Raw genomic sequence first — 24,899 nt, forward strand, 5'->3', positions numbered from 1 at the left:
AAATTAAAGATATATATGATACACCCTAGCACAAGCACTAAAAAATAACTTCAAAATTAAAAACATATATCTAAGAAAGTTAGAACCAAGATTGCCAGGAGGAATATCAACAAACTCAAATATACAGATGATACCACTCTCACGGCAGGAAGTGGAGAGGACCTAAAGGGCCTCTTCATAAGAGTGAAAGAGGAGAATGAAAAAAACTGTCTTAAAATTCAAACATTCAAAAACCAAAGATCATAGCATTCAGTCCCATCACTTCATGGCAAAGGGAAGGGGGGAAAAGTGGAAACAGGTGATATATTTTACTTTCTTGGGCTCCAAAATCACTGGAGATGGTTACTACAGCTATGAAATTAAAAGACCCTTACTCCTTGGAAGGAAAGCTATGACAAACCTAGATAGCATATTAAAAAGCAAAGACATCACTTTGTCAACAAAGGTCCATGTAGTCAAAGATACAGTTTTTCCAACAGTCATGTATGGATGTGAGAGTTGGACCATAAAGAAGGCTGAGCACTGAAGAAATGCTTTCGAACTGTGGCACTGGAGAAGACTCTTGAAAGTTCTGGAGAGCAAGAAGATCAATCAAACCCATCAATCCTAAAGAAAATCAACCCTGAATATTCACTGGCAGGACTGGTGCTGAAGCTGAAGCTCCAATACTTTGGCCACCTAATGCAAACAAACAATTCATTGGAAAACACTCTGATGCTGGGAAAGATTGAGGGCAGGAAGAAGGAGGGATTAAAGATGATGAGATGGTTGGATGGCATCACGAACTCAATGGACATGAGTTTGAGCAAACTCTGGGAGATGGCAAAGGACAGGGAGGTCTGGCATGCTGTAGTCCATGGGGTCACAAAGAGTCAGACACATCTGAGCGACTGAACAACAACGATACATAAGAAACAAAAGATATTGGCTATAAAGTAAAACTGGTAACTCAGATCCCACTAAACATTAAACTATTGGTTAAAATTATTCAAATGCTTAAAACCTTTAAAGAAAACATTAAGGAAATAAAAAGGCAAACCATGAGCTGGGGGAAAATGTTAATAATACATATATTCAACAACTAATTAATATCTAAAATATTTTTTAAAAATCATGCAACTCAATAAAAGGAGAAAAAGGGGGAGAATATTTGAATAGATATTTCAGAAAAGAACATAATAAAAAGTTCAAATGAGCATATAAAGTGGTGCTCAATATCATTCATTAGTCATTATAGAGGAGAAATTTGAAATCACAAAGAGATATCACTAGAATGACAAAACTGTAATAGACATACCAATGTTAGCTAGCAAGAATGTCGAGCACTAGAACTTTCATACTATGCTGGTGGTACTGCAAAAGGGCACAGCCAATATGGACAGCAGTTTGTCAATTTCTTATAAAGCTAGACACACACTAGCAATGTCCCTAGATATTGACTCAAGAGAAATGAAAGCATAAGTCCACATAAGAAATTGTATATGAATGCACTTAGTAGCTTTATTCATGATCCAAGAATATAAATGTCCATAAAATTATATTCATATAATGGAATACAATTCATCAATAAACAGAAACTACTCATATACAAAAAACCTCAAAACATTAGGCTAAGTAAAAAAGTATTGTAAAAAAATGACTATATATTTTACTTATATTTTCCAGAAAAGATAAAACTTGGGCTTCCCAGGTAGCTCTAGTGACAAAAAATATACCTGCCAATACAGGAGATGCAAGAGATAAGGGTTCAATCCTTGGGTCAGGAAGATCCCCTGGAGTAAGAAATGGCACCCCATTCTAGTATTCTTGTATGGAAAATTCCATGGACAGAGCAGTTTGGTGGGCTACAGTCCACGGGGCCGCAAAGAGCTGGACATGACTGAGCAACTGAATACATGCACACAAAATCTGTAGCGACAGCTACCAGATCATCATTTGTATACAGTCGAAGGGGGAACTGAATTCCAAGGGACATGAGAGAATTTGGGGGGTCATGGAAACATTCTATCCCTTAAATAGACTGGTGGTTACCTAAACAAATTTAACACGACACATTAACTCGTTTAACATTAAGTACACAGAACAAACTTTATTAACATAAAGTTAAATTTAAATTTTAGTCTCAGGAGAATATTTACAACATGGTATCCTTACTTAAAAGTTCAAAACTATTTAAACTAAACTGCTTCAAACAGGAAGACAGTGGCTCATAAACAAATATGTGATTGTTGCTGTTCAATTGCTCCGTCATGTCCGACTCTTTTCGACCCCATGGACCACAGCACATCAGGCTTCACTGTCCTCCGCCATCTCCCAGAGTTTGCTCAAACTCATGTCCATTGAGTCAGTGATGCTATACAACCATCTCACCCTGTCATCCCCTTCTCCTCCGGCCCTCAATTTTTCTCAGCATCAGGGACTTTTCCAATGAGTCAGCTCTTTGCATCAGGTGGCCAAAGTATTGGAGCTTCAGCTTTAGCATCAATCCTTCAAATGAATATTGATTTTCTTTAAGATTGACTGGTTTGATCTCCTTGCAGTCCAAGGCATTCTCAAGAGACTTCCTCAAGACCACAGTTTGAAAGCATCAGTTCTTTTTTGGCACTCAGCCTTCTTTATGGTCCAACTCTCACATCCATGCATGACTACTGGAAAAACCACAGTTCTGACTAGACAGACCTTTGTCAGCAAGTAATGTCCCTGCTTTTTAATATGATGTCTAGGTTTGTCATAGCTTTTCTTGCAAGGAGAAAGAGTCTTTTAATTTCATGGCTGCAGTCACCATCTGCAGTGATTTTGGAGCCCAAGAAAATCAAGTCTGCCACTGTTTCCACTGTTTCCCCATCTATTGGCCATGAAGTGAATGGGACCAGACGCCATGATCTTCTTTTTTTGAATGTTGAGTTTTGAACCAGCTTGGTCACTGTCCTCTGTCACCTTCATCAAGAGGCTTTTTAGTTCCTCTTCACTTTCTGCCATAAAAGTGGTGTCACCTGCATATCTGAGGTTATTGATATTTCTCCTGCCGATCTGGATTCCAACTTGTGCTTCATCCAGCCAGGCATTCTGCATGTAAGTTAAATAAGCAGGGTGACAATATACATCCTCGACGTACTCCTTTCCCAATTTGGAACCAGTCCATTATTCCATGTTCGGTTCTGTTACTTCTTGACCTGCAAACAGGTTTCTCAGGAGGTAGGTATGGTGGTCTGGTATTCCAGACCTCTTTAAGAATTTTCCACAGTTTGTTGTGATCCATACAGTGGAACTTCCCATGATCAAATAACTAAACAATCTATTAAAATGTATAAAATAACTGTTTTCAGGCCTTTCTATATCAACCAGTATAAGACTACATTTGAGATCATGAAAAAAACATGAGAGGAACCCAACAGTCACGCTAGATCGTCTTGCCTGAAGACATTTTTCAATCCATTTTACATGGATATCAAACAAAATCACGGATTAGCAGGCTCAGTAGGTGGAGGAAACAGTTTGTGGTACCACGGTGAGATAAATTTGTGAAGCATGTTAAGAGAGAGGAACAGCTACACTGAAAAAGGACAAAATATCTCTGTAAGAATTGCATGCATGTTCTTGGATGACTCCTAAGATATGTATCCACCTTGCACAGAATCTACAAGGATGTGATGGACTTGCTAGAAGCATAGAGAAATAAGAAGGAATTTCAGAGTCTCAGAATGCTGGAGATATGTTACACTTTATATCTTGACGAATATCAATCACTTTCAGTTGAGACCCCAGAAAGCTGTATCCTCAGTGTAAGAATTCTATTTTAAGAGTGAGAGAAGCAGCTATTCTTACACTACTATAAAATAGATAACTAATGAGAACCTAATTGCAGGACAGGGAGCTCTACTCAAGGCTCTGTGGTGACAAAGAAGCGATGTATGTATATGTGCACCTGATGCACTTTGCTTTACAGCAGAAACTAACACGACATTGTAAAGCAACCAAGTTCCAATAAAAGCAAAAAAAAAAATAATAATAATAAACTGAAGGAACGACTCATCAAAGAGAGACAACATAAGTCAGACCCTTAAACATATCTCCCATAATGTAAGTGGAGAGATTCCTTACAAATCACAACTTATCAAAACCGACTCAAGAAATAACACAGAACCTAAATACACATCCTATTGCATGTACACATGTGATCAACATTACTTTGCTTCACTAATGGAATCCCCCAAATGTTTAAGAATGAAGTTACACCCATGCTATAAACTGTTTCAGAAATAAAAACAAGGAAACAGTTTCTATCTCATTTTAAGAACCTCAACCCTCAAAAATCTTGATACTGAAACCTAACAAGGACATTACCACATAGGATAATTACAACATAAAGAACATAAAGAAATTATCACAAAATATTAGCAGATTGAATGTGGTGACACATAACAAGGATAAGGAATTATGACATAGCAGGGCTTATTTGCGGAGAAGGCAATGGCACCCCACTCCAGTACTCTTGCCTGGAAAATCCATGGACGGAGGAGCCTGGTGGGCTGCAGTCCATGGGGTTGCGAAAAAGTCGGACACAACTGAGCGACTTTACTTTCACTTTTTACTTTCATGCGTTGGAGAAGGAAATGGCAACCCACTCCAGTGTTCTTGCCTGGAGAATCCCAGGGATGGGGAAGACTGGTGGGCTGCTGTCTATGGGGTCGCACAGAGTCAGACACAACTGAAGCGACTTAGCAGCAGCAGCAGCAGCAGCAGCAGCAGCAGGGCTTATTTGAACAATGAAAAATTGCTCAACTTTCAAAAATCAATGAATGTGAAAGTTTTTGAATGAGATGGCGTCAACTCAGTTCTCCCTGCTCCTCCCTAAGTACAACTAGGCATGAGTGCTAATTCGCTTCAGTTGTGTCTGACCTTTTGCAACCCTATGGACCATAACTCACCAGGCTCCAGGCAAGAATAATGGAGTGGGTTCCCTACCCTCCTGCAGGGAATCTTCCTAATCCAGGGATCAAACCTGTGTCTCTTAGGTCTCCTGCATTGGTAGGCAGGCTCATTACCACTGGCACCACCTGGGAAACCCTGGTACAGCTATACAGCCTGCAAATAATGCCACAGGCCACCAAAAGATAAATCTGAAAGGGGCAAAGTAGCTAACGAACTGGAGGAACAGCAGTGACAGAACACCCTATGGTCCTCAACCAAGAAAAGAAAGTGTAGCCTAGACCTGGGAACTACGATCCAGCAAGAAGGCGGTCCACCTAGGCTCATTCTTCACCCAGCCAGCCAGGAGCATTGGTAAGGGAGATCCATCAAGAACCCACCTGGCAACAAAGGACCCAATCTGGAAACTAACCCCCTTCCATACCAGCCTGAGCCTCTCCTGGCCCACCAAAATGTATCAGGCAGCTGGGCAGCACAGGGAAAGGGGTCTCACTATACTCATACAGCCGAGGCATTCCTTTTATCGCTGTGGCACAACTCTTTTCCCTTACAAAGAGACACTGAGGCAGGTAGGCAGGACTGATGAGGGAGATTCCACCACAGCAAGTGTTCAGTCCATGAAACCTCTTTTTCCCCAGAGGCCTGAGAATGCCCTCCATCACTAAGAGCCACGGGTGGCCTTAGCAAGGTGCATCCTGCCACAGCCTGGGCTCCACCAGGGAAGTGCTCTCCATTCCCCAGAAGAGTGGTCTGGCCTCAGGTGCCCAGCCTGGGAAGTGCTCCTCATCTTCACAGGCCAGAGATTCTTTTCCTCACAAAGAAGTACCAGGTGGGATCCATCCTGGAGAAAGCCCTTCACCTTCCCCAGGAAGCATGAAGAGGGAGCAATAGGAGCCCAATGGCACCAGGTAAACCAAGCAGATCAAATCAGCAGCACACAGTAGCACCAACTCCCAGGCAGAGCAGTGGTAAAGAATCTGCCTGCCAATGCAGGAGATGCAAGAAATGTGGGTTTGATCCCTGGGTCAGGAAGATGGAATAGGAAATGGCAACTCACACTCCAGTATTCTTGCCTGGAGAACTCCTTGGACAGAGGAGCCTGGCGGGCTATAGTCCATGGGATCACAAAAAGTCAGACATGACTGAGCACACACACACAGCTTAAAATTAAGTAGTCACTGTAAGCACAGCAGACAAAAACAGGCCAGACATGCATGCTTAAACTAAACAGGGTAAATCCCTACTAAAATAAAAGACTTAAATAAAACACAGTCCCCTAAGATAATTACCATGATGTAATAAAAAAAGTACTTATCATATCAAGGACCAGGAAAATCACAACTCAGATTTAAAGGAAGACAATCAACTGATGCTAAGACCAAGATAATCAGATGTTAGAATTATCTGATGAAGATTTTAAATTTCATTATAAAAATGCTCCAACAAGAAATTACAAAATCTCTTAAAATGAGTGAAAAAATAGAAAATCTCAGCAAAGAAAAAAAATTATAAAATAGATCTAAATGAAGCATCAGAAATAAGAACAACAGAAAGAGCACAAATATGAGTATATACAATAGACTGACCTCCACATAAGTTTTTATATGTCAAATTTGATGATTGAAACAGAAAATATAATACTATCTGACACTCAAGACAATTACATTTAAAGGTGAAGAAAATAAAGTCAAATGAAAGCAAGATTTCCATATGTCACTCAAAGCGGTAAAATGTTGACCAGTGGACTAACGTCACATGTGTATACTGTAATACCCAGAGCAAACACACACACACACACACACACACATGCACACACGCACACACACGCGCGCACACACACACATGCACGCACACACGCACACGCGCACACGCACACACACACGTGCGCGCACACACACGCGCACATACACACACGCACACACGCGCACACACGCACACACACACACGCACACACGCGCGCACACACACGCACTGAGGAAATCTGAAAGTAAATTAGACTCATGTACTATATCAATGTCTACTATTGAAAGAAACATAAAAGGTATATTTGATCTCAGCATCTCTCTGCATTATTTATTACAACCGAATGTGAATCTACATTAATCCCAAAATAAAAGTTTAACTTAGAAAAAGAACATTATGAAAAGGAGAAATTAGGAGGTATCAATCTTTCCAAATACTGGAGCATATTATGAAATAAAAATATTCAAACATGAAGGTCTAGTACTTATGCAAAAAAAGAGAATTAACAAGCCACCATTAAAAGGAAAAAGTAAATCAATGGAATTTACTGCATTAACAGGAAATAGTAAAAATATAATTATCTCAATAGATGTAAAAGAGACTTTCACTAAATGTAAAAATGCTTTTGACTAATACCCCCTTTCACAAAGCTGTTAGGAAGCTAGAATTCAAGGGGATTTTCTCAACCTGAAAAATGAACACAAAAATATGTGGTAAACAAAATGATGCATTATAAAAAGTTATCCTCTGAGATTAAGAACCAGATAAGTATACCCACTATCATTACATCTAATCAACTTGAATTAATGACCCTAAGTAGTACAATAAGTAAAAGAGAAAGGAATAAGATACATAAAAATTTAAGAAGAAAAAAAGCTATCATTTTTCATAGATGATATGATAGTGTTTATAGAAAAATCTTAAAGAATCTTCAGGTAAACTATTAGAATAAATCAATGACTAGAGTTCACTAGAGACAAGTTTCATATACAAATCAACTATATTTTTATATATGCACAATAACAAGTAGAAAAATAAATCTAAATATATTCCCTGGTAGCTCAGTCGGTAAAGAATCTGGCTGTAGTGCAGGAGACCTGGGTTCTATCCCTGGATTGGGAAGATCCCCTGGAGAAGAAAATAGCAACCCACTTCAGTATCCTTGCCTGGAAAATCTCACGGACAGAGAGGAGCCTGGTGGGCTGCAGTCCATGGAGTCGCAAAGAGTTGGGCACGACTGAGTGACTAACACTTACTTACTTACACTTATACACCATGTATAAGATTACTGTAAATGTCGATATCTGAGGGCAAAAATCAAACAAAAGTCACTCATGATCTCTATAGCAACAGCTACAAAACTGTGTTGAGAGAAATCAGAGACCTAAATAAATTCAGGGATACCATGTCCATGAGTTAGATTACTCAATATTGGTAAGATGTTAATTCTCCCTAAGTTGATCTAGGGTCCATGCAATTTCAATTGAAATGCTAAATTTATAAAAAAAGTGAAAAGGGCCCAAAACAACCAAATCTGTCTTGAAAAAAAAAAAAAAAGAGAAAGAGCTAGAGAACTTACACTACCAGAATTCAAGAGCTATTATAAAACTATGATCATTGCAATGACATAATATTGGTGCACACAGAGATAAATAGCTAAATGGAATGGAAAAGAAGCGGTCCAAAAACATATCTACAATATACAGTGGCCAGACTTATGAGAAAAGTAGTATGGCAAACCAGTAGCAAAACAGTTCTTTTTTTTTAATAAATGGTATTGGGTTAATGGGCTGTTTAGTTGGTTCACTTGTGTTTTATATACCTTGCCTCCAAACGCACACCACAGGCACATATCAATTCCAGATGTAATGCAGGTGTGAATATGAACTGCAGAACCAGAATACATTTAGAATAAAATATAGGATAATATCTTCATATTCTTAGGTAAACATTTCTTCAATAACACACCACATGTAATAACCAAATAGAAAGCTAAATTGGGTAAAAACTACATTAAAATTAAAATTTTCTGTTCATCAAGAGACATCATTAAGGGCATCAAAAAGGCAAGCCACAGAGTAGGAGAGACCTCAATGCATAGATTTATAAATGACACATATTTGGTTCTCCTACAAATCACTGAGAAAAGGCTGAAAACCAAGTCAAAAAATGCATGAAAGACAAACAGACACCTCACAGTGGAGACATCCAAATGATCAATAAACATGAAAAGGCGATCCGTGTTCTTAATAATTATGGAAATAAAATTACCACACTGAGAAACCATTACCCACTCCCCAAGAATGGCTCACGTGTACCCGAGTGACAATCCACATTAGTCCACTGAGGGTTGGTGAAGCAGTAACCGGGACTCTTAGGAACCACTGACAGGAGCACAAAGTGGCACCAACACTTTAGAAAAGTTTAGCAGAATTTACTAATCACACACATCCGCTGACCTAGTAATTCCACTCTGAGGTACACACACAACAAAAAGACAGACACGTGTTCCCCCAAAGGATGCATCTAAGAGTGTTTATAGCAGAATTGTTGCATTCTAAGGCACGTCAGTCATGTCTGACTACTTACAACCCCATGGACTATATAGCCCACCAGGTTCCTCTGTCCGTGGAATTATCCACTCAAGAATACTGGACTGGGTAGCCATTTCCTTCTCGAGGGGGATCTTCCCAAACCAAGAATTGAACCTTCATCTCTCTCTTATGTCTCCCACATTAGTGCCACCTGGGAAGCCCACAGCAGTATTACAGGAAATAGACAAAATCTGGAAACAACTCAAGTGTACTCCATAATAGAATAAACAAAGAGTGAGATATTCACAAAAGGAATATGATATGTCAATATGTATTAATCATATCTTTTATTTTCTATGTTTCTGGTGCTTTGATAGCTGGGCCCTGCTACCCCTGGAGAGATAGTCCCTGCCAGGGCTAGCCAATTTCTGTAACAGTAAATGACTGTCCTGCATGCGTGCTTTTAAATGCAAATTAACCAGTCCAGAGCCCACATCTCCCAACCACCTCCTCTGTGGACCTCTTACACTCTCAGCTACTATCCCCCTGCCCTAATCATCCTAGGACAAGATATTTGACAACTAGGAGCAAGCCCCACACCCTGGAGCCTGCTGAAATTACTCAAGCTAGCCAATTCTAAGCCCGCTTACCTTGCTTTGCCAATCCCTTCCTACACAAACCACAATAAAGGCTCAAGTTCACATTTCCCCTCCTCCTTCTGCCTCCTGACTCAGCCTGGTGCTTCTCCATGTGGCCCTGAATGGTATGCTGTGCCTCCTCCTCTTGGGAATTGTAATAAACTATCTTTTCAATGGCAGGCAACACAATAGAATGAATGAACTAAAACTATGTACAACAATAATAGTAAATCTCACAATGTGATGGTGCGCAAAAGAAGGCAGTTATAAAAGAGGTCAGAAAGTGAAAGTGGAGACTGAAAAAGTTGGCTTAAAGCTCAACATTCAGAAAATGAAGATCATGGCATCTGGTCCCATCACTTCATGGGAAACAGATGGGGAAACAGTGTCAGACTTTATTTTTGGGGGCTCCAAAATCACTGCTACTCTTTGGAAGAAAAGTTATGACCAACCTAGATAGCATATTGAAAAGCAGAGATATTACTTTGCCAACAAAGGTTCGTCTAGTCAAGGCTATGGTTTTTCCAGTGGTCTTGTATGGATGTGAGAGTTGGACTATGAAGAAGGCTGAGCACCGAAGAATTGATGCTTTTGAACTGTGGTGTTGGAGAAGACTCTTGAGAGTCCCTTGGACTGCAAGGAGATCCAACCAGTCCATTCTGAAGGAGATCAGCCCTGGGATTTCTTTGGAAGGTATGATGCTAAAGCTGAAACTCCAGTACTTTGGCCACCTCATGCAAAGAGCTGACTCATTGGAAAAGACTCTGATGCTGGGAGGGATTGGGGGCAGGAGGAGAAGGGGACGACAGAGGATGAGATGGCTGGATGGCATCACTGACCCTATGGATGTGAGTCTCAGTGAACTCCGGGAGTTGGTGATGGACAGGGAGGCCTGGCGTCCTGCGATTCATGGGGTTGCAAAGAGTCGGACACGACTGAGCGATTGAACTGAACTGAACTGAACTGAAGGGTGTTGGATGTCGATGTTTCCACCTCTGAGTGTAATGACCAGAACGGGGCACGAGGGAGCCCTCTGGGGGCACTGGTGATGTTCTGTTTCTTGTTGTAGGTGTTGATTGCATGGGTGTGTTCTAAAAATTCACTGTGATTTACTCATGATTTAGGCATTTTTCTGTACGAGTGTTACACCTCAGTTTACATGAGAAAAACCACTAGGATTCCGTCAAAACTATATTCACATAAAACAGAGAACATTCCAAAACTGGAAAGAATATAAATAAATTATCTAACACCTCACATAATAAGTTTAAAAATTAACAATGAAAATGAATAGTAGGCAGTAGGGAGACAAGAAGGAAAAACAAACAAGTTAATTAGAGTAACATAAAATGCAACAAAATTGATTAAACAAATTAGAGCCAGTTCTTTGAAGCAATCAGTAAAAAAAATTCCATCTAGTCTAATTAAAAAATAAAAGCAGCAGCACAAAAACACAACTGAATCAATGAAAAGAAATATATTTCAACAGGTAGATATTTTTAAGTTATTTGCAAATACTATATCAAGCTTTAATGAAACATTTGAAAATGGCAGTGTTTTATAAGATTTTCTATAAAACAGGTTACTAAAAATGACTGAAAGAAATACAGAAAGCAGAAAAGAAATGTTTCAAGATATCAAAGTAATAGCTCCAACATCAACTCCCAGCTCAGATAATTTTAATTTTTTTCCAACTTTCAAGAGCTCTGTCCATACAAGGGCAAAAGAATGAGCAATTTCTTATCTATGTCATGAAGAGAGTACATCCTAATACAGGTTAAATACAAGCAACTGAGAGAGGAATTACTGGCCAAGGTCACATTCGCATCTAGGTGGAAAACTTCAAGCGCAGCAACAAAAAAGCAAAAGAACCATTATAAGAATTAGGAAGCCAAGGCCAACTGCTGGGAAAGCTCTTCTCATTTATAAAATGGAGACACAAAGAAGAGAATACCCTCTTCTTCCCTGTGTAGCTGTCTTTCTGGGCATGGAAGTTGGAATTGCCACGGCCATCCTAAAACTATGAGGGAAGCTCAGACTGCCCTGTGGACAGCCAAGGAGAAAGATGAAAACGACCAGAGCCTTTGATCTTGGCACTGAATGTCTGAAGTGGACAACGCTGGAGCTCCGGTCCTCTTTTCATGTGAGATAATGTCTCCCTTACTGTTTAATCCACTCAAGGTGAGCATTGTTACTTTCAGACAAGTACATTCTAATAATATACAAAGATGAATTACATTTATGCAGAGGAAAAAAAAGAGAGAGAGAGAAAAGAGACTAAGAATTTTTTTTAAAAAACCACTGAGGAAACATGTAAAATTTAGTAAAGCATAGGATAAATATGATGTCCTAGTCTGTGGGGAAAGAAAGGATTACTGAATAAGTGATAGAAGGAGCCAGTACTAAAAAATGTAAAAATGTAAAATGTATGATGAACCATAACACTATAATTTATCCCAAATCAATCCCATGCGGCAGACTCCACTGAAATAAAACTGAACCATAAAAATAGTAGAAGAAAGTATGGGTTAATAGTATCTACTTTGCAAACTGGGTATGGCTTTCTTAAAAAATACAAGCACATACATTTTTAAATGTCCCTATGTGAAAATATTCTCTTAACTCAAAAGCAAACAATATATGGGAACAAAATTTTGACATAAATAATTGTCAATTCTCATATGAAAGAAAGGTTACATGAGTTAACAAGAAAAATCTCATTTTGATATTAAAAAAGCAAAGGACCTGAGGTATAATTTATAAAATATGAAATGTATATGACCAATGATTACATTTTAAATGTACAATCTCTTAAAATGCAAATGTAGTAACATTATTTTTTCATAATGTTACCAAATTAGCAAGCATGTTATATCATTCAATTTTTGAGTATAGGATATAACAGAGACTTCCATATATTACTGATGCTTGTCTAAATTATTAAATCTTTCTATAATCAATTTTAAAATATGTATCAAGAACATCAAGAACCTAAAATTATTATCCTTCGCTCAACTTCTACTTACTAAAAAAATTTAAAGAAATATAGCTATAATAAAAGTATATGTATTTTGGATATTTGTCACAACACTATTCTACAAGAATACGGTGAAAATGCCTAAAGATTCATCATATGGGAAGATAAAATTAATGACAGCTCCCTGTAAGTTGAGTAATGTGTTTCCATTAAAAATCATCGTTGTAAAGAATAAAGAAGTGAGAAAATACTCCCAAGACAGCATTAAGTGAAGAAGTCAAGATATAAAATTTATGTGCAATAAATAACCATTTGATAAATATATATATTACTATCTCTATCTCTATGTACAGGGTGATGGAAAAAAGAGAAAACAAGGAAAATGCACCAGAAATGCTAACAGTATTTCTTGGTTCAGAGATTATAGCTGACTTTTATATTCCTCTTTTCATTTATCTGTATTTTCTAAACATTCTACCCTAAATGAGCATGTATCGATGCTATATCTCCAAAACAAAGTGATGTCACTTAAAATGAAATGTTTAATTGTATCTTTCCCTTTACTCAGAAGCAGCCGCAGCGCTTGTTTCGGTTCTCAGCTCCATCAAAGGTGGTTCTGCACAAGGGTTTGGAACGGTTGACATTTTACTTGGGAAACACGCTGCAAGAATGCTAATCCAAGAGGAGGGTGAAGCTTATTCCTCTTCTGTAACTCACTGTGCACAGTCGGAGTCTCTATCTGAACAGCTTAATAGACACTGAACAATTCTCAAGCTGGATCCTCCCAGCCCCACCGCCACCCACCACCCCTTCCCCATTACTGAACCCACTGCATGGCTTCAGGAGCCACTAGGTAAAGGATCCCACCTGGGCTCTAAGAGGCAGCTCCTGCTTCATTACCAGGACGCTCCTGTCTGCTGGCTGCTGCCTTTTCCACCTGGCCTCGCTGCTTAGAACTCCTGAACCCTGAGACTGTGGGACACTGCCACACCGCACAGCAGACCTGGCTAAGAATGTTAATGACGCACTTCCAAGCCCAGGGAGGGCTGGGGTCCTACGGTGTGACAATCACTACATGATGAGCAATTACTACTTTGTGAATTATCAGCAGCCACAAGGCCCTCCCGGAGACACGACATCAAGAGAGGTATTTGATTCCTGTCCAAAGCCAGCTTTTATGAAGAATCAAAATTGACAGAGAAGACAGAAAAATGCCTTAAACTAGTAAAGGAAAATGAAGCCCTCCCATCTCCCTGGATAGTTGCTGGAACAGGGAAGCTAAGCCAAGGGCATTGGTGGAACTTCCTGTCAGCAGCCTCTAGATCAATGGGAAGGGACTATGAGGCCCTAGTGCTGGCTGGAAGGAGGGCAGGCGGTCAGAAGTAGGAGGAGGAAGTGGACAGTGGGCTCGGGGGAATGGGGGAGTCACATAAGTATATTATCCCAAGGCCAGAAACGATGGTCCAGGCTTTTGCCACGTATCTCCCAACCCCCACCCCAGGAAATTTGCCTTCCAGCCCCAGCACAGCCACCTGCTTGTTGATACCACCTAACTGAGTTTTTCCAGGCTCTGGGCCTCAGTTTCTCAAGCAGAGCTGCACAGAACACCATGGAGAGGCTGGGGACCAGAGAGACTGTTAATGTGAAGCTGAACTCCAAACCACTGCATGTCTGCTTCCACAACTGTCTAATATATTCGGGTTGCAGTAAGATACTGCTGCAACAGATTTTCTAGGACTAGAGAAAAGCAGGAAAACCACTGAGCTAAAAATTCTTTCTTAGTCTCTTGGTTTTAACTCAATTCTACTCTATGGAAAGCAGTTTAAAAAAAAAAAAAAAAGCCCTTTTCTCTCTCTCATCACACCAGGGTGTCCTTTGTCCTGGAATGTCAATGCATAAAGCAAACCCACAGTCTTTCCAGATGCTTTCCGCCCACTTCCCCACCCTCCTGCCCAAGGAGACAGGCTAACCTCCACTGAGCTAGTGAATTAGGTGGATGGTGCCCATGGGAAATGAGGTTCAAAGGGCCTTCGGGAAGCTGGCAGTTTTCCCAGAGTTTTCACTGTACCAGGGACCCGTATTAGTGGAACGGAATGATTTCCCCACAACAGAATCTTCAGGACAGAGAAGGGCAGATATCCTCAGCAATCACGCCACGAACAAAATGTTTCTGCTAAGCTGTAGCTCATGTTACACTCCAAGCAAGCCATGCTTCTGGAGAAGAAGTTTTCCTTCTTCCATTCGCTACATCAAAACGGTCCTGAAAACAAAATCTCATCAGAGCTAAAGCCCCCAGCTCCCTCTCAGTTCTTGGTCTTTATAAGAAGTGGATATCTCTCCCCAGACATGGAAGAGGAGCTGAGCACTGCTCACCATGCAGAGCACTGTCTCTGGCCTCAGGCTTTGGTACACAGGAGTAGAGAGGAGCTGCCATACAGGGTACTTCCAGGCAGAAAGCCAGGCCTCTCTGTGCCTCTCTGCTCTTGTGGGATCCGGGATAGAATACTCAGAGAAGGTCTAAAACTCCAGTCACCTGAAGCTGATGTAGAGTTCTCACTGCCACGTTGCTGCATCAGGGTCATTACATGGACTGACCCCTCTATTCACCCAGGAGGTTCCTATTGTCTGTACCTTTCATCTGAGAAAATGAAAGTTCAAAAAAAGGAAGTGGCTGCAAAGCTCAGGAGAAGCAGAGCCAGGAGTGTCACAAAGGCCCCCAATTCAGGGAGACAACACATGTGTGATGCGTCTTTGTCCACAGTAGGTGCTCAGTGGTCCCTCCTAGGCTCCCTCTGTCCTGTGCTTTAAACAGCTTTCCCTGTCCCCACCTTTGAAAACTTTCCTACAGGCGGTCTTCACTAATCCCATCCCAGCTCCCGTCAGGCGCTGAGGACATTTGCATGGACAGCTCCAGGGGACCCTCCTTTGGAGATTTCCATCTGAACAAAGAAAGCCAACTAGATATTTGTAAGGCTCCAGTAGGAACAAGTATCGACCCCCAGGACAAATGTCAAGCCAAGTCCTGTGGGAGCTAGATGTGACTTTCCAACAAAGCCTGGCCCTGGCCAGGTTGCCTGGTAATCACCCATGCCAGACAGCTCCAAGCAGAACACAAAGATAATTAATGTTTTGTCTGCAGTTACACAGCGAGCGGGTGACATAGACCTTTGATTTTGCCATACCGTACTCCTTCAACAAGAACGCACTTCCTGGATGAGATAATTTAATTAGTATTTGTCCGGCACCCTGCCGTGAAAGGCGATCACCCACTCCTTCCATCTTCTGAACGGGCTAAGTAAGGTACAGTCTCTTGATGCCTCTTAATCTAAAACGTCTGGGTGACTCACCCTTCCCGAGAGTTCCCTGCAGGGTATTTACTTTAAGAAAACATGCATTTGCTCCTTAATTTAAACAGTTCCTCTTGATTTAAATCTTAAAGAAACGACTTGGTTTGTGTGTGTGTGTGTGTGTGTTTACTGCTGTTGTTTTTCAATATAGATAGATGGATATATGATATATTCATATACTAAGATCTGATATATTCATATATTAAGATATATAATATCTTTTCAGGGAACCCTGACCCTTCCCCACCATAAGCGCATCCGGTCATCAGTCCTCTATCCACTCTTACTGGCCACAGAGATACAGTTGAGGGGACCTCCTCTGCGATCAGGATCACTCATCTCTGTACTGCCTTTGTGTGCCTCTGAACCCTTCCCCTCTCACCTGCTGCCCACCTTAAACTTTATTTTCAGGTTGCCCCGCTTTCCCAGGCCTATCCCTCCCAGCCCCACCTCCCACCAGGAACGACACCCAGCCTTGCCTTTAAATGCTATCCTAGACGTGTGCCACTCATCCCCATGCTTCCTCCTCGCTTCCTCCTGAAACCTCCCAGACCTTGCTTTAAGGCACCCTGGGCCTAAATAACAAACATTTGCTATGGTAAATCCCATTCCCTGCTTCCCAGATAACTTCTCCTTAACAGAGATAAGCTGCCAGGCAGACAGATAACAACGGGGATATGCAGTTATTAAGGGCAGATTTTAAAATGACAAAAGGATACATTTAAAAATAAAGCCCACTTGAAAATCAGCTTCCCTTCCAACTCAATCACATTCAGACCTCCTGCTCCGCAGCTCCTCATACCGAGAGATTCCAGCTCCCATTGGCTTCAGGGTACTGGAGGAGCGTTGCCATGGCAACACGGAAGGCCCCGACACCTGAAATGGGAAGTGGAAGACACAGTATCTCTCCCTCTCTCAGACACCTGGAGTGGCCAGCATGACCCCAGTCAGCTGCCTAAGTCGAGGCAGGGAGCCCTACTCCTAACATTCCCACCCAGTGGTGGGATCTTGGGGTTAGAGCTGAGCTAAAAGAAAAGGGATGCATACTAAGCCTCTTTAGTCGTGCCTGACTCTTAGCGGCACCATAGATTGTAGCTCACCAGGCTCCTCTGTCCTTGGGACTCTACAGGCAAGAACACTGGAATAGGTTACCATGCCCTCTGCCAGGGGATCTTCCCAACCCAGGGATTGAACCTGCATCTCTTATGTATCCTGCATTAGGCAGATGGGTTCTTTACCACTACCACCATCTGGGAAGCCCCTCCAAAAGGGGATGGGGGCCAGCAAAGAAGCCAGCAGACAGGGCCTGGTTATCTAGGAGCTCAGAGGGACACCTGGGGATGAAGGCAAGGACCATGGCAAAAATGAATGTCACCAAGGCAGACAACTCCTTTCACACCAGAGTAACTGAAAGGGCTCCCTGGTCCTGGCTTCCCCTTGCCAGGTAGGAGTCCTAGCACAAGCCAGTTTCTGTTGTGGCTATCTATGAATATCCAGACCAACCCTGACCATCCATCCCCAGGCTCCCACCCACCAAGTCTCATGGCTCGGGGCAACCCTAACAGACATCGCAGGTCATCTTGGACAGTGCAGGCCACACTCTGTCTTTCCAAGGCTTCACACCGCAGTCACCAGCCCCCTCTCTGATGGCACAAACAATCCTCTGAGCTCCCCCATGTCATCGTCACCATTGCCTCATAATCACTTATTGAACTTCCTATTATTTGACCAACTCATGACTCTACTTTCTACTGAATGGGCTGAAAGTCCCCCATCTGCACATGTCACATGGACACCCAGCCATCCCAGCTTCTCCCTAGCAAGCCAGTTCTTCTCCCCACATTCTAACTGATGAGGGTTCCCATCGTGCTTTCTAGCTCTCACACTGTCCATGACTCCACAGATGTGTCCTTCCATGGAGTCCTCAAGGAGACAACTAGAGAATGCCTTCCCAGATTCTCAGGACTCCAGCATCATGTAAGCCCTTCCTGCCCCGCTGTTGCCCCGAGTCGTGCTGGAGGCCAGGCTAGAGGGCTCTCTGTCAGAGGTTTACCCCATGTATTGAGAGTTCACCATGCCCTTCATCTCCAGGAGACTGTCATTAGTAGATATGTCTTCCTCTCAAATGTATAGAAACATGTGTGTGTGTGTGTGTGTGTGATTGCAGGAGCCTCTGCCTGAGTCTATACCAATCAGCTTATGCTTTCCTGATTATACTGAGCCCTGTGACCCCTTTACATCATGGGTGCTCCCATCTCTGGCCTCAACAAGCCAACGAGTGGTCCTCCTGTGCAGGCCATTTCTGGGAGAGCATCACTGAATAGCCAGCAACTGCCCTTCCCTGCACCCCCACCATTGGCCCCACACTGGCTCATAAGGACCTCATCTGAGGTCCCTTGCTGGATAACTGTTCCACCCCCCACCCCCAACCCCAGCTTGCCACACTGACCTCTTGGCCCCAACTTCTTGTTAGAATCTTGATTTCACAGGCCTCCCTTTCAACTTGGAAGTTCCAACTCTGGGTAAAGGCCACCTTGCCGGACCTCAGCCCTGAAAATGCACCCCCCGTGTGGAGAAGGATGAGACAATGTATCACTGAAAGGGGTCCTCAGGCTTGCCACTCACCTCAGCACCAAGTCAAAACAAGCCAAAACCCACCATGAACTCTGTGGCTCACCTGTCTCTCACTTCTGTCTCCAATGGGGGCCAGCACTGCCTGCTTCTCACCCTCCATGGGGCTCATTTTCCATTTTTTGGCTTTGCCTCTCTCTTGGATTGGGAGATATTCTCTAGCCATAACCTCTGCCTCTTGCCTCAGTAAGAGTCACACCTGTTCTTGCATTTGGGATGATTTCAGCCACTCCAGGAAAATGCATTACCCTTTCTGGTTTCACCCAGGACCACAGGGTGGGTCCTTCAGGCCCAAGCAGTAGGACCCATTGGCACCAGGGGTCCCTGTTGCACTCACAGACAGCATTGGTATCAATTTGGAGCCTCCTCCCCACCACACCCCATAAACACCAGCATCAACAGCAGCAGCCGCAGAGAGAGACTGGAGAGGGGACTTCTGTGCTGGTCACCATCAGCTCGGAACACAGGCCCAATACGCGGCAGCAGGAGGAGAGAGAGGTGGGCACGCTGAGGCTTACCTTCCTCATGTCTTTACCAAAGGTCTCACTGTAGGTCGTGCCAAGGATCTCAAACTGCACGTAGGGATTCGAGCTGTCTTCCCGAAACTCCATCACGCCCGTGAGGCCAGTAATGTGGCCCTGCAGGAGAGAAGGAAAAACCATGGGAGGATAGTCAAACGTGGATGGAATCCCAAAGGCAAGGAAGAAAAAGGAAGTGGTTGCCAAGAGGGAGACAGTCACGGTCTGGGCAGCAATGGACACGCTGCAGTAAGAGCAGAGAGGCTGGCGGTCCTGGGGCCTCCAAGCAGGACCAGCACTTCCTAGGCCATTGCTCACAAGCAACGTTCCCCAGCTTTGCCCATCATTCATGCCGTTGATATGATTAGAGCATCTGCTCTGTGCCACACATGTGCTGGCCCTGAGATTACAGAAAGACAGCTTTCGTCCCCACCCTCCTGGAGTTTACAGTCTCCCACTGCAACCAGCTCCAGGGGCTCACCTTAGCCTGAGCCAAGGAAGGCCAAGGTCAGCGAGAGCCATCTCAGGCATGTGGTGGGAAGTGGCGGGACAGTGAGTGTGAACATTAAAACCAGCTCAAATCCTGGCTTTGCCACCTTGGGCAAGTCATCTCCCATCTCCCAGCTTCAGCCTGCAATTAACTAAGTCCACATCACAGAGCCTGCAGGGACCAAAGGAGAAAATGTGTACAAAGTGTGGTGTCTGGTAAGACCAGATGGGGGGTGCACTGGCCCTCAACCTCTCTCTGGCAGTCCCATGAGGCTCTGGAGGAGCAGGGGGCAAAGGGGTTGAGTGAGCCTGGGCTGAGCCCTCTTCTTCCTTCAAGCCTGGGGTGAGGGGTTCTCAGCCAGCCTTGATCTCCCACAGACTGTGAGTCGGGAGAGTCCCAGACAGTGAGCTGGCCCCAGCAGATTCAAACCAGTATCAGACTACATTCACTGCTATCAAAACCATGCAGAATTTATTGTGACTAAGACTTCTGGCACTATACTGCTGCTAAGTCACTTCATTAGTGTCCGACTCTGTGTGACCCCATAGACGTCAGCCCACCAGGCTCTCCTGCCCCTGGGATTCTCCAGGCAAGAACACTGGAGTGGGCTGCCATTTCCTTCTCCAATGCATGAAAGTGAAAAGTGAAAGTGAAGTCGTTCAGTCGTGTCCAACTCTTAGCGATCCCATGGACTGCAGCCTACCAGGCTCCTCCATCCATGGGATTTTCGAGGCAAGAGTACTGGAGTGGGGTGCCATAGATTTCCCTAAATGTCCTTTTGAAGCCTCTCAAAGCCCATTCATTCTAACAAGTCTTGTGTGGATTGCCCAGTTCATGTCAGTCTAGTCTTTTGATGGATTTAATGTCACACCTAAGCCTATAGGACACACAGATGTCCTACATGCTGAGGTGTGACACAGAATCCACCAAGTCACAGGTAGGCTGATGCACACATAGGCGTGCACAGACAGACACACGCACATGCACATGGACACATACATAGTGTGCTCTTGCACTGGCACTGCCAACTGAGACAAACTCTCCTGGGGACAGTGGCAGCCTGCACAGTGGGTATCTGGCAGACATGAGAGAGCCAGGTTCCTTCACTATTTTTCTTACTTGTGATCTTGGACAAGTTACATAACCTCTCTGAAGTCTGATCACCTTATATAAAATGGACATGGTAAGACATAGTATTAATGGACTCAATGGACATGAATGTGAGCAAACTCCAGGAGATAGAGGAGGACAGGGAAGCCTGGTGTGCTGCAGTCCAAGGGATCGCAGAGTCAGACACGACTTAGCAACTGAACAACAAATAACACATATTCCTGAACCCCAGCTCACCAGGCCTCAAGTGCTGGGACAGGAAGAGTGGCCAGGGGAGAGGCCTGGGAGGGGCCTGGCTGGCTGACCACAGAAACAGCTCAGCTCCCCAGAAGGGGCGGAGAGTGGGGATGTGCGGAGGGGCCTGTCTTTTGCCTTGGCCAGGAGGTTACCCCTTGCACACACCTTCTTGATTGTGTCTAGCATAGACCTCCCTCCATTCCACGGTTTGGTGGACTTGCGGATACAGTTGAGGCTTGCCATGCTGTGCCACTTCCGGTCCTCCAGCTTCCTGTGGAAGGCGTTGGCCAGCATCAGGACACTGTCATACAGGTAGAGGTTGGAGATCTGCAGAGACAGACATGCAATGCATTTGGCACATTCCCAGGGATGGGGAGAGACCAGTAGAGGGCTGGAGTGACCCCGGATGCCAACACTGAGAAGTGAGGCCCGACAGCTAGGCCATGATCCTCTGGCTTCCAGGTGGCCATTCAAGCACCCAGCTGGTGTCTTCAGTAGAATCAGACCTGGTCCTGCTTCAGGAACTAAAGTGGGGATGGATCCATATATCAGTGGAACCAGGGTGATCAGAACCATGACTGAGTCTTGGACACGGCTCTATGGAAGACTGGAGGGGCCATCCCACTCAGGTATTACAAAGGATGGAGGGAAGGATGGGCAGAAAGCTCGGTCTAAGAGGATTAGGATAAATGGTGGGGAGCGTTGTAGGGAGGGCACCATAGTAGTAGAGGCATGAAGGTGCAAGGAAGCTGGGCCACATGGGGCAGGTTCCACCAGCATTTTTGGCAAAGGATGAGACAGTAAAGATTTTACACTTTGTGGGCCTTATAGTCTCCTTTGAAACTGCTCAGCCATGCTATTCTAGTAGGAAAGCAGTCACAAATGATACCGTGATTCCTATGCAATGAGTCAGAAAAACCCAAATGAACTTTTTGGCCAAACCAATACATAAACAGAGGCTGTGCCAATAAAACTTTACTTAGAATATAGACAGTGAGCCACAGTTTGCTAACCCCTGAGTTGGAGAGACTAAAGACAGTTCAATATGTCTGCATCAAAGGGACAGTAGGGAGGCAGGGATCAAGGATGGAGCCATGCAGAGTCTTGTGAGCCATGCTAAAGAGGAAAAACGTAGGTGGATTCAGGATCTGTGCCTGAAATCAGATCTGTGCCTTAGAATGGTCACTCTGGTCCCTGGACCTCCACCGAGGGTGCTATGGTGGCCTGAGTGACTCTGGCAGCTGCTGTGAGGGTCCAGAGGTCACGGAGCCTGCCCTGCAGTGATGTCCCTGCCAGCCAGGAGATGCACTTGGAAGTTGCTGCTGTGAGCATGTGAGAACTACTCCTCAGCTTAGCTGTGCACAGTTCAGCTGGATCTTAGAGGAGAAACAGCCCATCTCGGAACTCCCGAGATCATAACAATGAGGGAGAATTCATAACAGTGAGCAGAGTGGCCCCACAGCAATGAGAGGCAGGGGTAGAACCGGTCTGGGAACCCTCCTGACCGTGAGTATGACCCTGATGTGCATGAGCCTGGGCTCCAGAGGTCACAGGAGCCCTCGGTGGGGAGGAGGTCAGCCCTGCATCATCACCCTACCCCAGCCCTCTCTGCTCCTCCAAGGGTTGACATGGAGCATGAAGGGAGGTGACAAGGTAACGTCCATCCCGGGTCAGATTTGTGACCCCTCGGGGTAACTGTTGCACAAACAACCATTAGCCAAAGTGGGTCAAGGGGATGGCTCTCTGCACACCTCACCAGCAAGGTGTCTGCTAAAAATATTCCAGGAAAACAAAATCACTGGATATAAATAGGAGAATATGTTGGCCTCACCGGACTCCTGGGAAGATCAAATGAGATCCTAGGGCTATGGGAATCATGCCTGCTGTCCCCCGCCACTCACCAGTATGTCCCTCACACTCCCAACACCTCTGAGCCTTCTTCTCAGCCTGCCATCCCCTTCTTCCCACATCTTCGGCAGGATACTCCCAAAGCAGAGGCCCAGACAGGAACCTGGGTGTGGGAACTGTCCTCTGCAACTGCAGTCAGACGTGGCCCAAGGGAGCTGATCCAGGTCATCATATATACCTGCTCCATCATGCCTCTTCTCTCTTCCCCCATTTCATGCTAACCTCCCAGGGTCACCGCTGCCATGACATGTCTGAGAAGAGCTGACCCCTTCCTCCATGGATGTCCCTGTGCTTGACCTTCCTGCACTGCCCTGTTCCATCTGCTTTCATCTCTCAGCCTTGTAGTGGGCACAGGGATGTATGCCACAAAGGCCTGCATACCTGACATCTGTCCATCCTGTAGGTGTAAGAAGTAGGGGAAAGACTTCCCTGGTGGTCCAGTGGTTAAGAATCTGCCTGCCAGTACAGGGAACACAGGTCTGATCCCTGGTCCAGGAAGATCCCATATGCCTTGGAGCAACTAAGCCCATACACCAAAATTACTAAAGCCCAAGAGCCTAGAGTACATGCTCCAGAACCAGAGAAGCCACGGCAGTGAGAAGCCCCCGTGCCCGACTCGAGGCAACCAGAGAAAGCCACGCAAAGCAACAAAGACCCAGGGCAGCCGGAATAAATAACTAAATAAAGTGAAAAAAGAAGTAGATGGCGGATGGCATGAGTGTGCCTGTTATAACCAACTGCTGACTGAAATATAACCTCAGACTGTAGGGAAGCAGGCAAGTCAGTGCCTGGTGACCTTTTGGGGGGCCTTGCACTACACAGGTGCTTACTTGACAGCAGAGAAAGGTCCAAGAATCCACCCCCCGTCCTGAAGCAAACACCAGGACAGAACACCATCTCCTCCCTCTTGATGCCTAGGAGCACAGCCTTGATGAGAAATATTAACCCACTGCCTGCTTTTGTCAGCCCCCATCTCTCAGGAGTCCCTACAACTACAAAATTATTCTGACATGTCTACTGCCCCTCTGAAATACAAACCAATAATGGAAATGTTCTAAGAGGACGTAAGCCACTTAGAGTTGCCTTGGTGTTATTTTTTACTTGCTTTTTTTTTGTTGTTTTAAAGGATATCTCAAAGCTGAGAGTCCTTGATGATGTGAAGCTTTATCTTCTCAAGACATTTATGGACCTCCCAGCCACCCACTGACAGCCGACGCTACTCACCCAGCTAGGACCCTTTAACCCACATCCCCGCCTATACACACACTCTCGCGCACACACACAGGGCCACTCTTCTGCAGTGGCCCAGGCTGGTACCCAGTGGAATTTCCTTCTTTCCCTCCAGCACTTCTAGTCACAATAAATTAAGGTACTTAATTACATAAGTGATTTATGCAATACAAATGTATGAATGCAGAAAGGCCTGCCATGAAGAGGAAAATAACAGGATGTGACTCAGAAAGGCCAAAGGAAGAACAGGCTTGAGCAATGCTCTTTTCCAGGTTTATGTATCGGTATTTCCACTATCTCTAGAACCCAGCACCAACCAAAGTACATGGTTGGTGCTTAAAGTATGTTTGATGGATGGATGCATATAGATGAATGGGTATGTGGAGGTTGGCAGGGAAGATGGGTGGATAGATAGGTGAACGGATGGATGGATCTGTACTAAGAATGTACACATTGATCTTGGTTCACAAAAAGATAAAATGTAGAAAACAGCAGGAAAAAGAGATTTTTATGCCCCCAACTTTGACTTGAGAGGCGACATGCTTTATTCAAACAAACATTCGTTTCTCATTTATAGTTTGCTCAGAATGTCTTCTTGCGCCTCACT

General features: G+C 44.1%; 1 protein-coding gene across 6 annotated transcripts in view; it reads right to left on the bottom strand.

The window, feature by feature from the left end:
- Positions 1-24,899, bottom strand: part of GRID1 (glutamate ionotropic receptor delta type subunit 1) — a 687,130-nt gene that overhangs the window by 198,517 nt on the left and 463,714 nt on the right. For all 6 annotated transcript variants that reach the window (XM_070782157.1, XM_070782155.1, XM_070782153.1 and 3 more), the window contains 2 exons: positions 21,320-21,481; positions 19,318-19,437 (listed from right to left, as the gene is read on the bottom strand). In XM_070782157.1, the coding sequence (XP_070638258.1) occupies positions 19,318-19,437; positions 21,320-21,481 (282 nt within the window). The remainder of the gene's footprint in view (positions 1-19,317; positions 19,438-21,319; positions 21,482-24,899) is intronic.

This window comes from Bos indicus, chromosome 28, assembly GCF_029378745.1.
Source record: "Bos indicus isolate NIAB-ARS_2022 breed Sahiwal x Tharparkar chromosome 28, NIAB-ARS_B.indTharparkar_mat_pri_1.0, whole genome shotgun sequence".
Lineage (NCBI taxonomy): Eukaryota > Metazoa > Chordata > Mammalia > Artiodactyla > Bovidae > Bos > Bos indicus.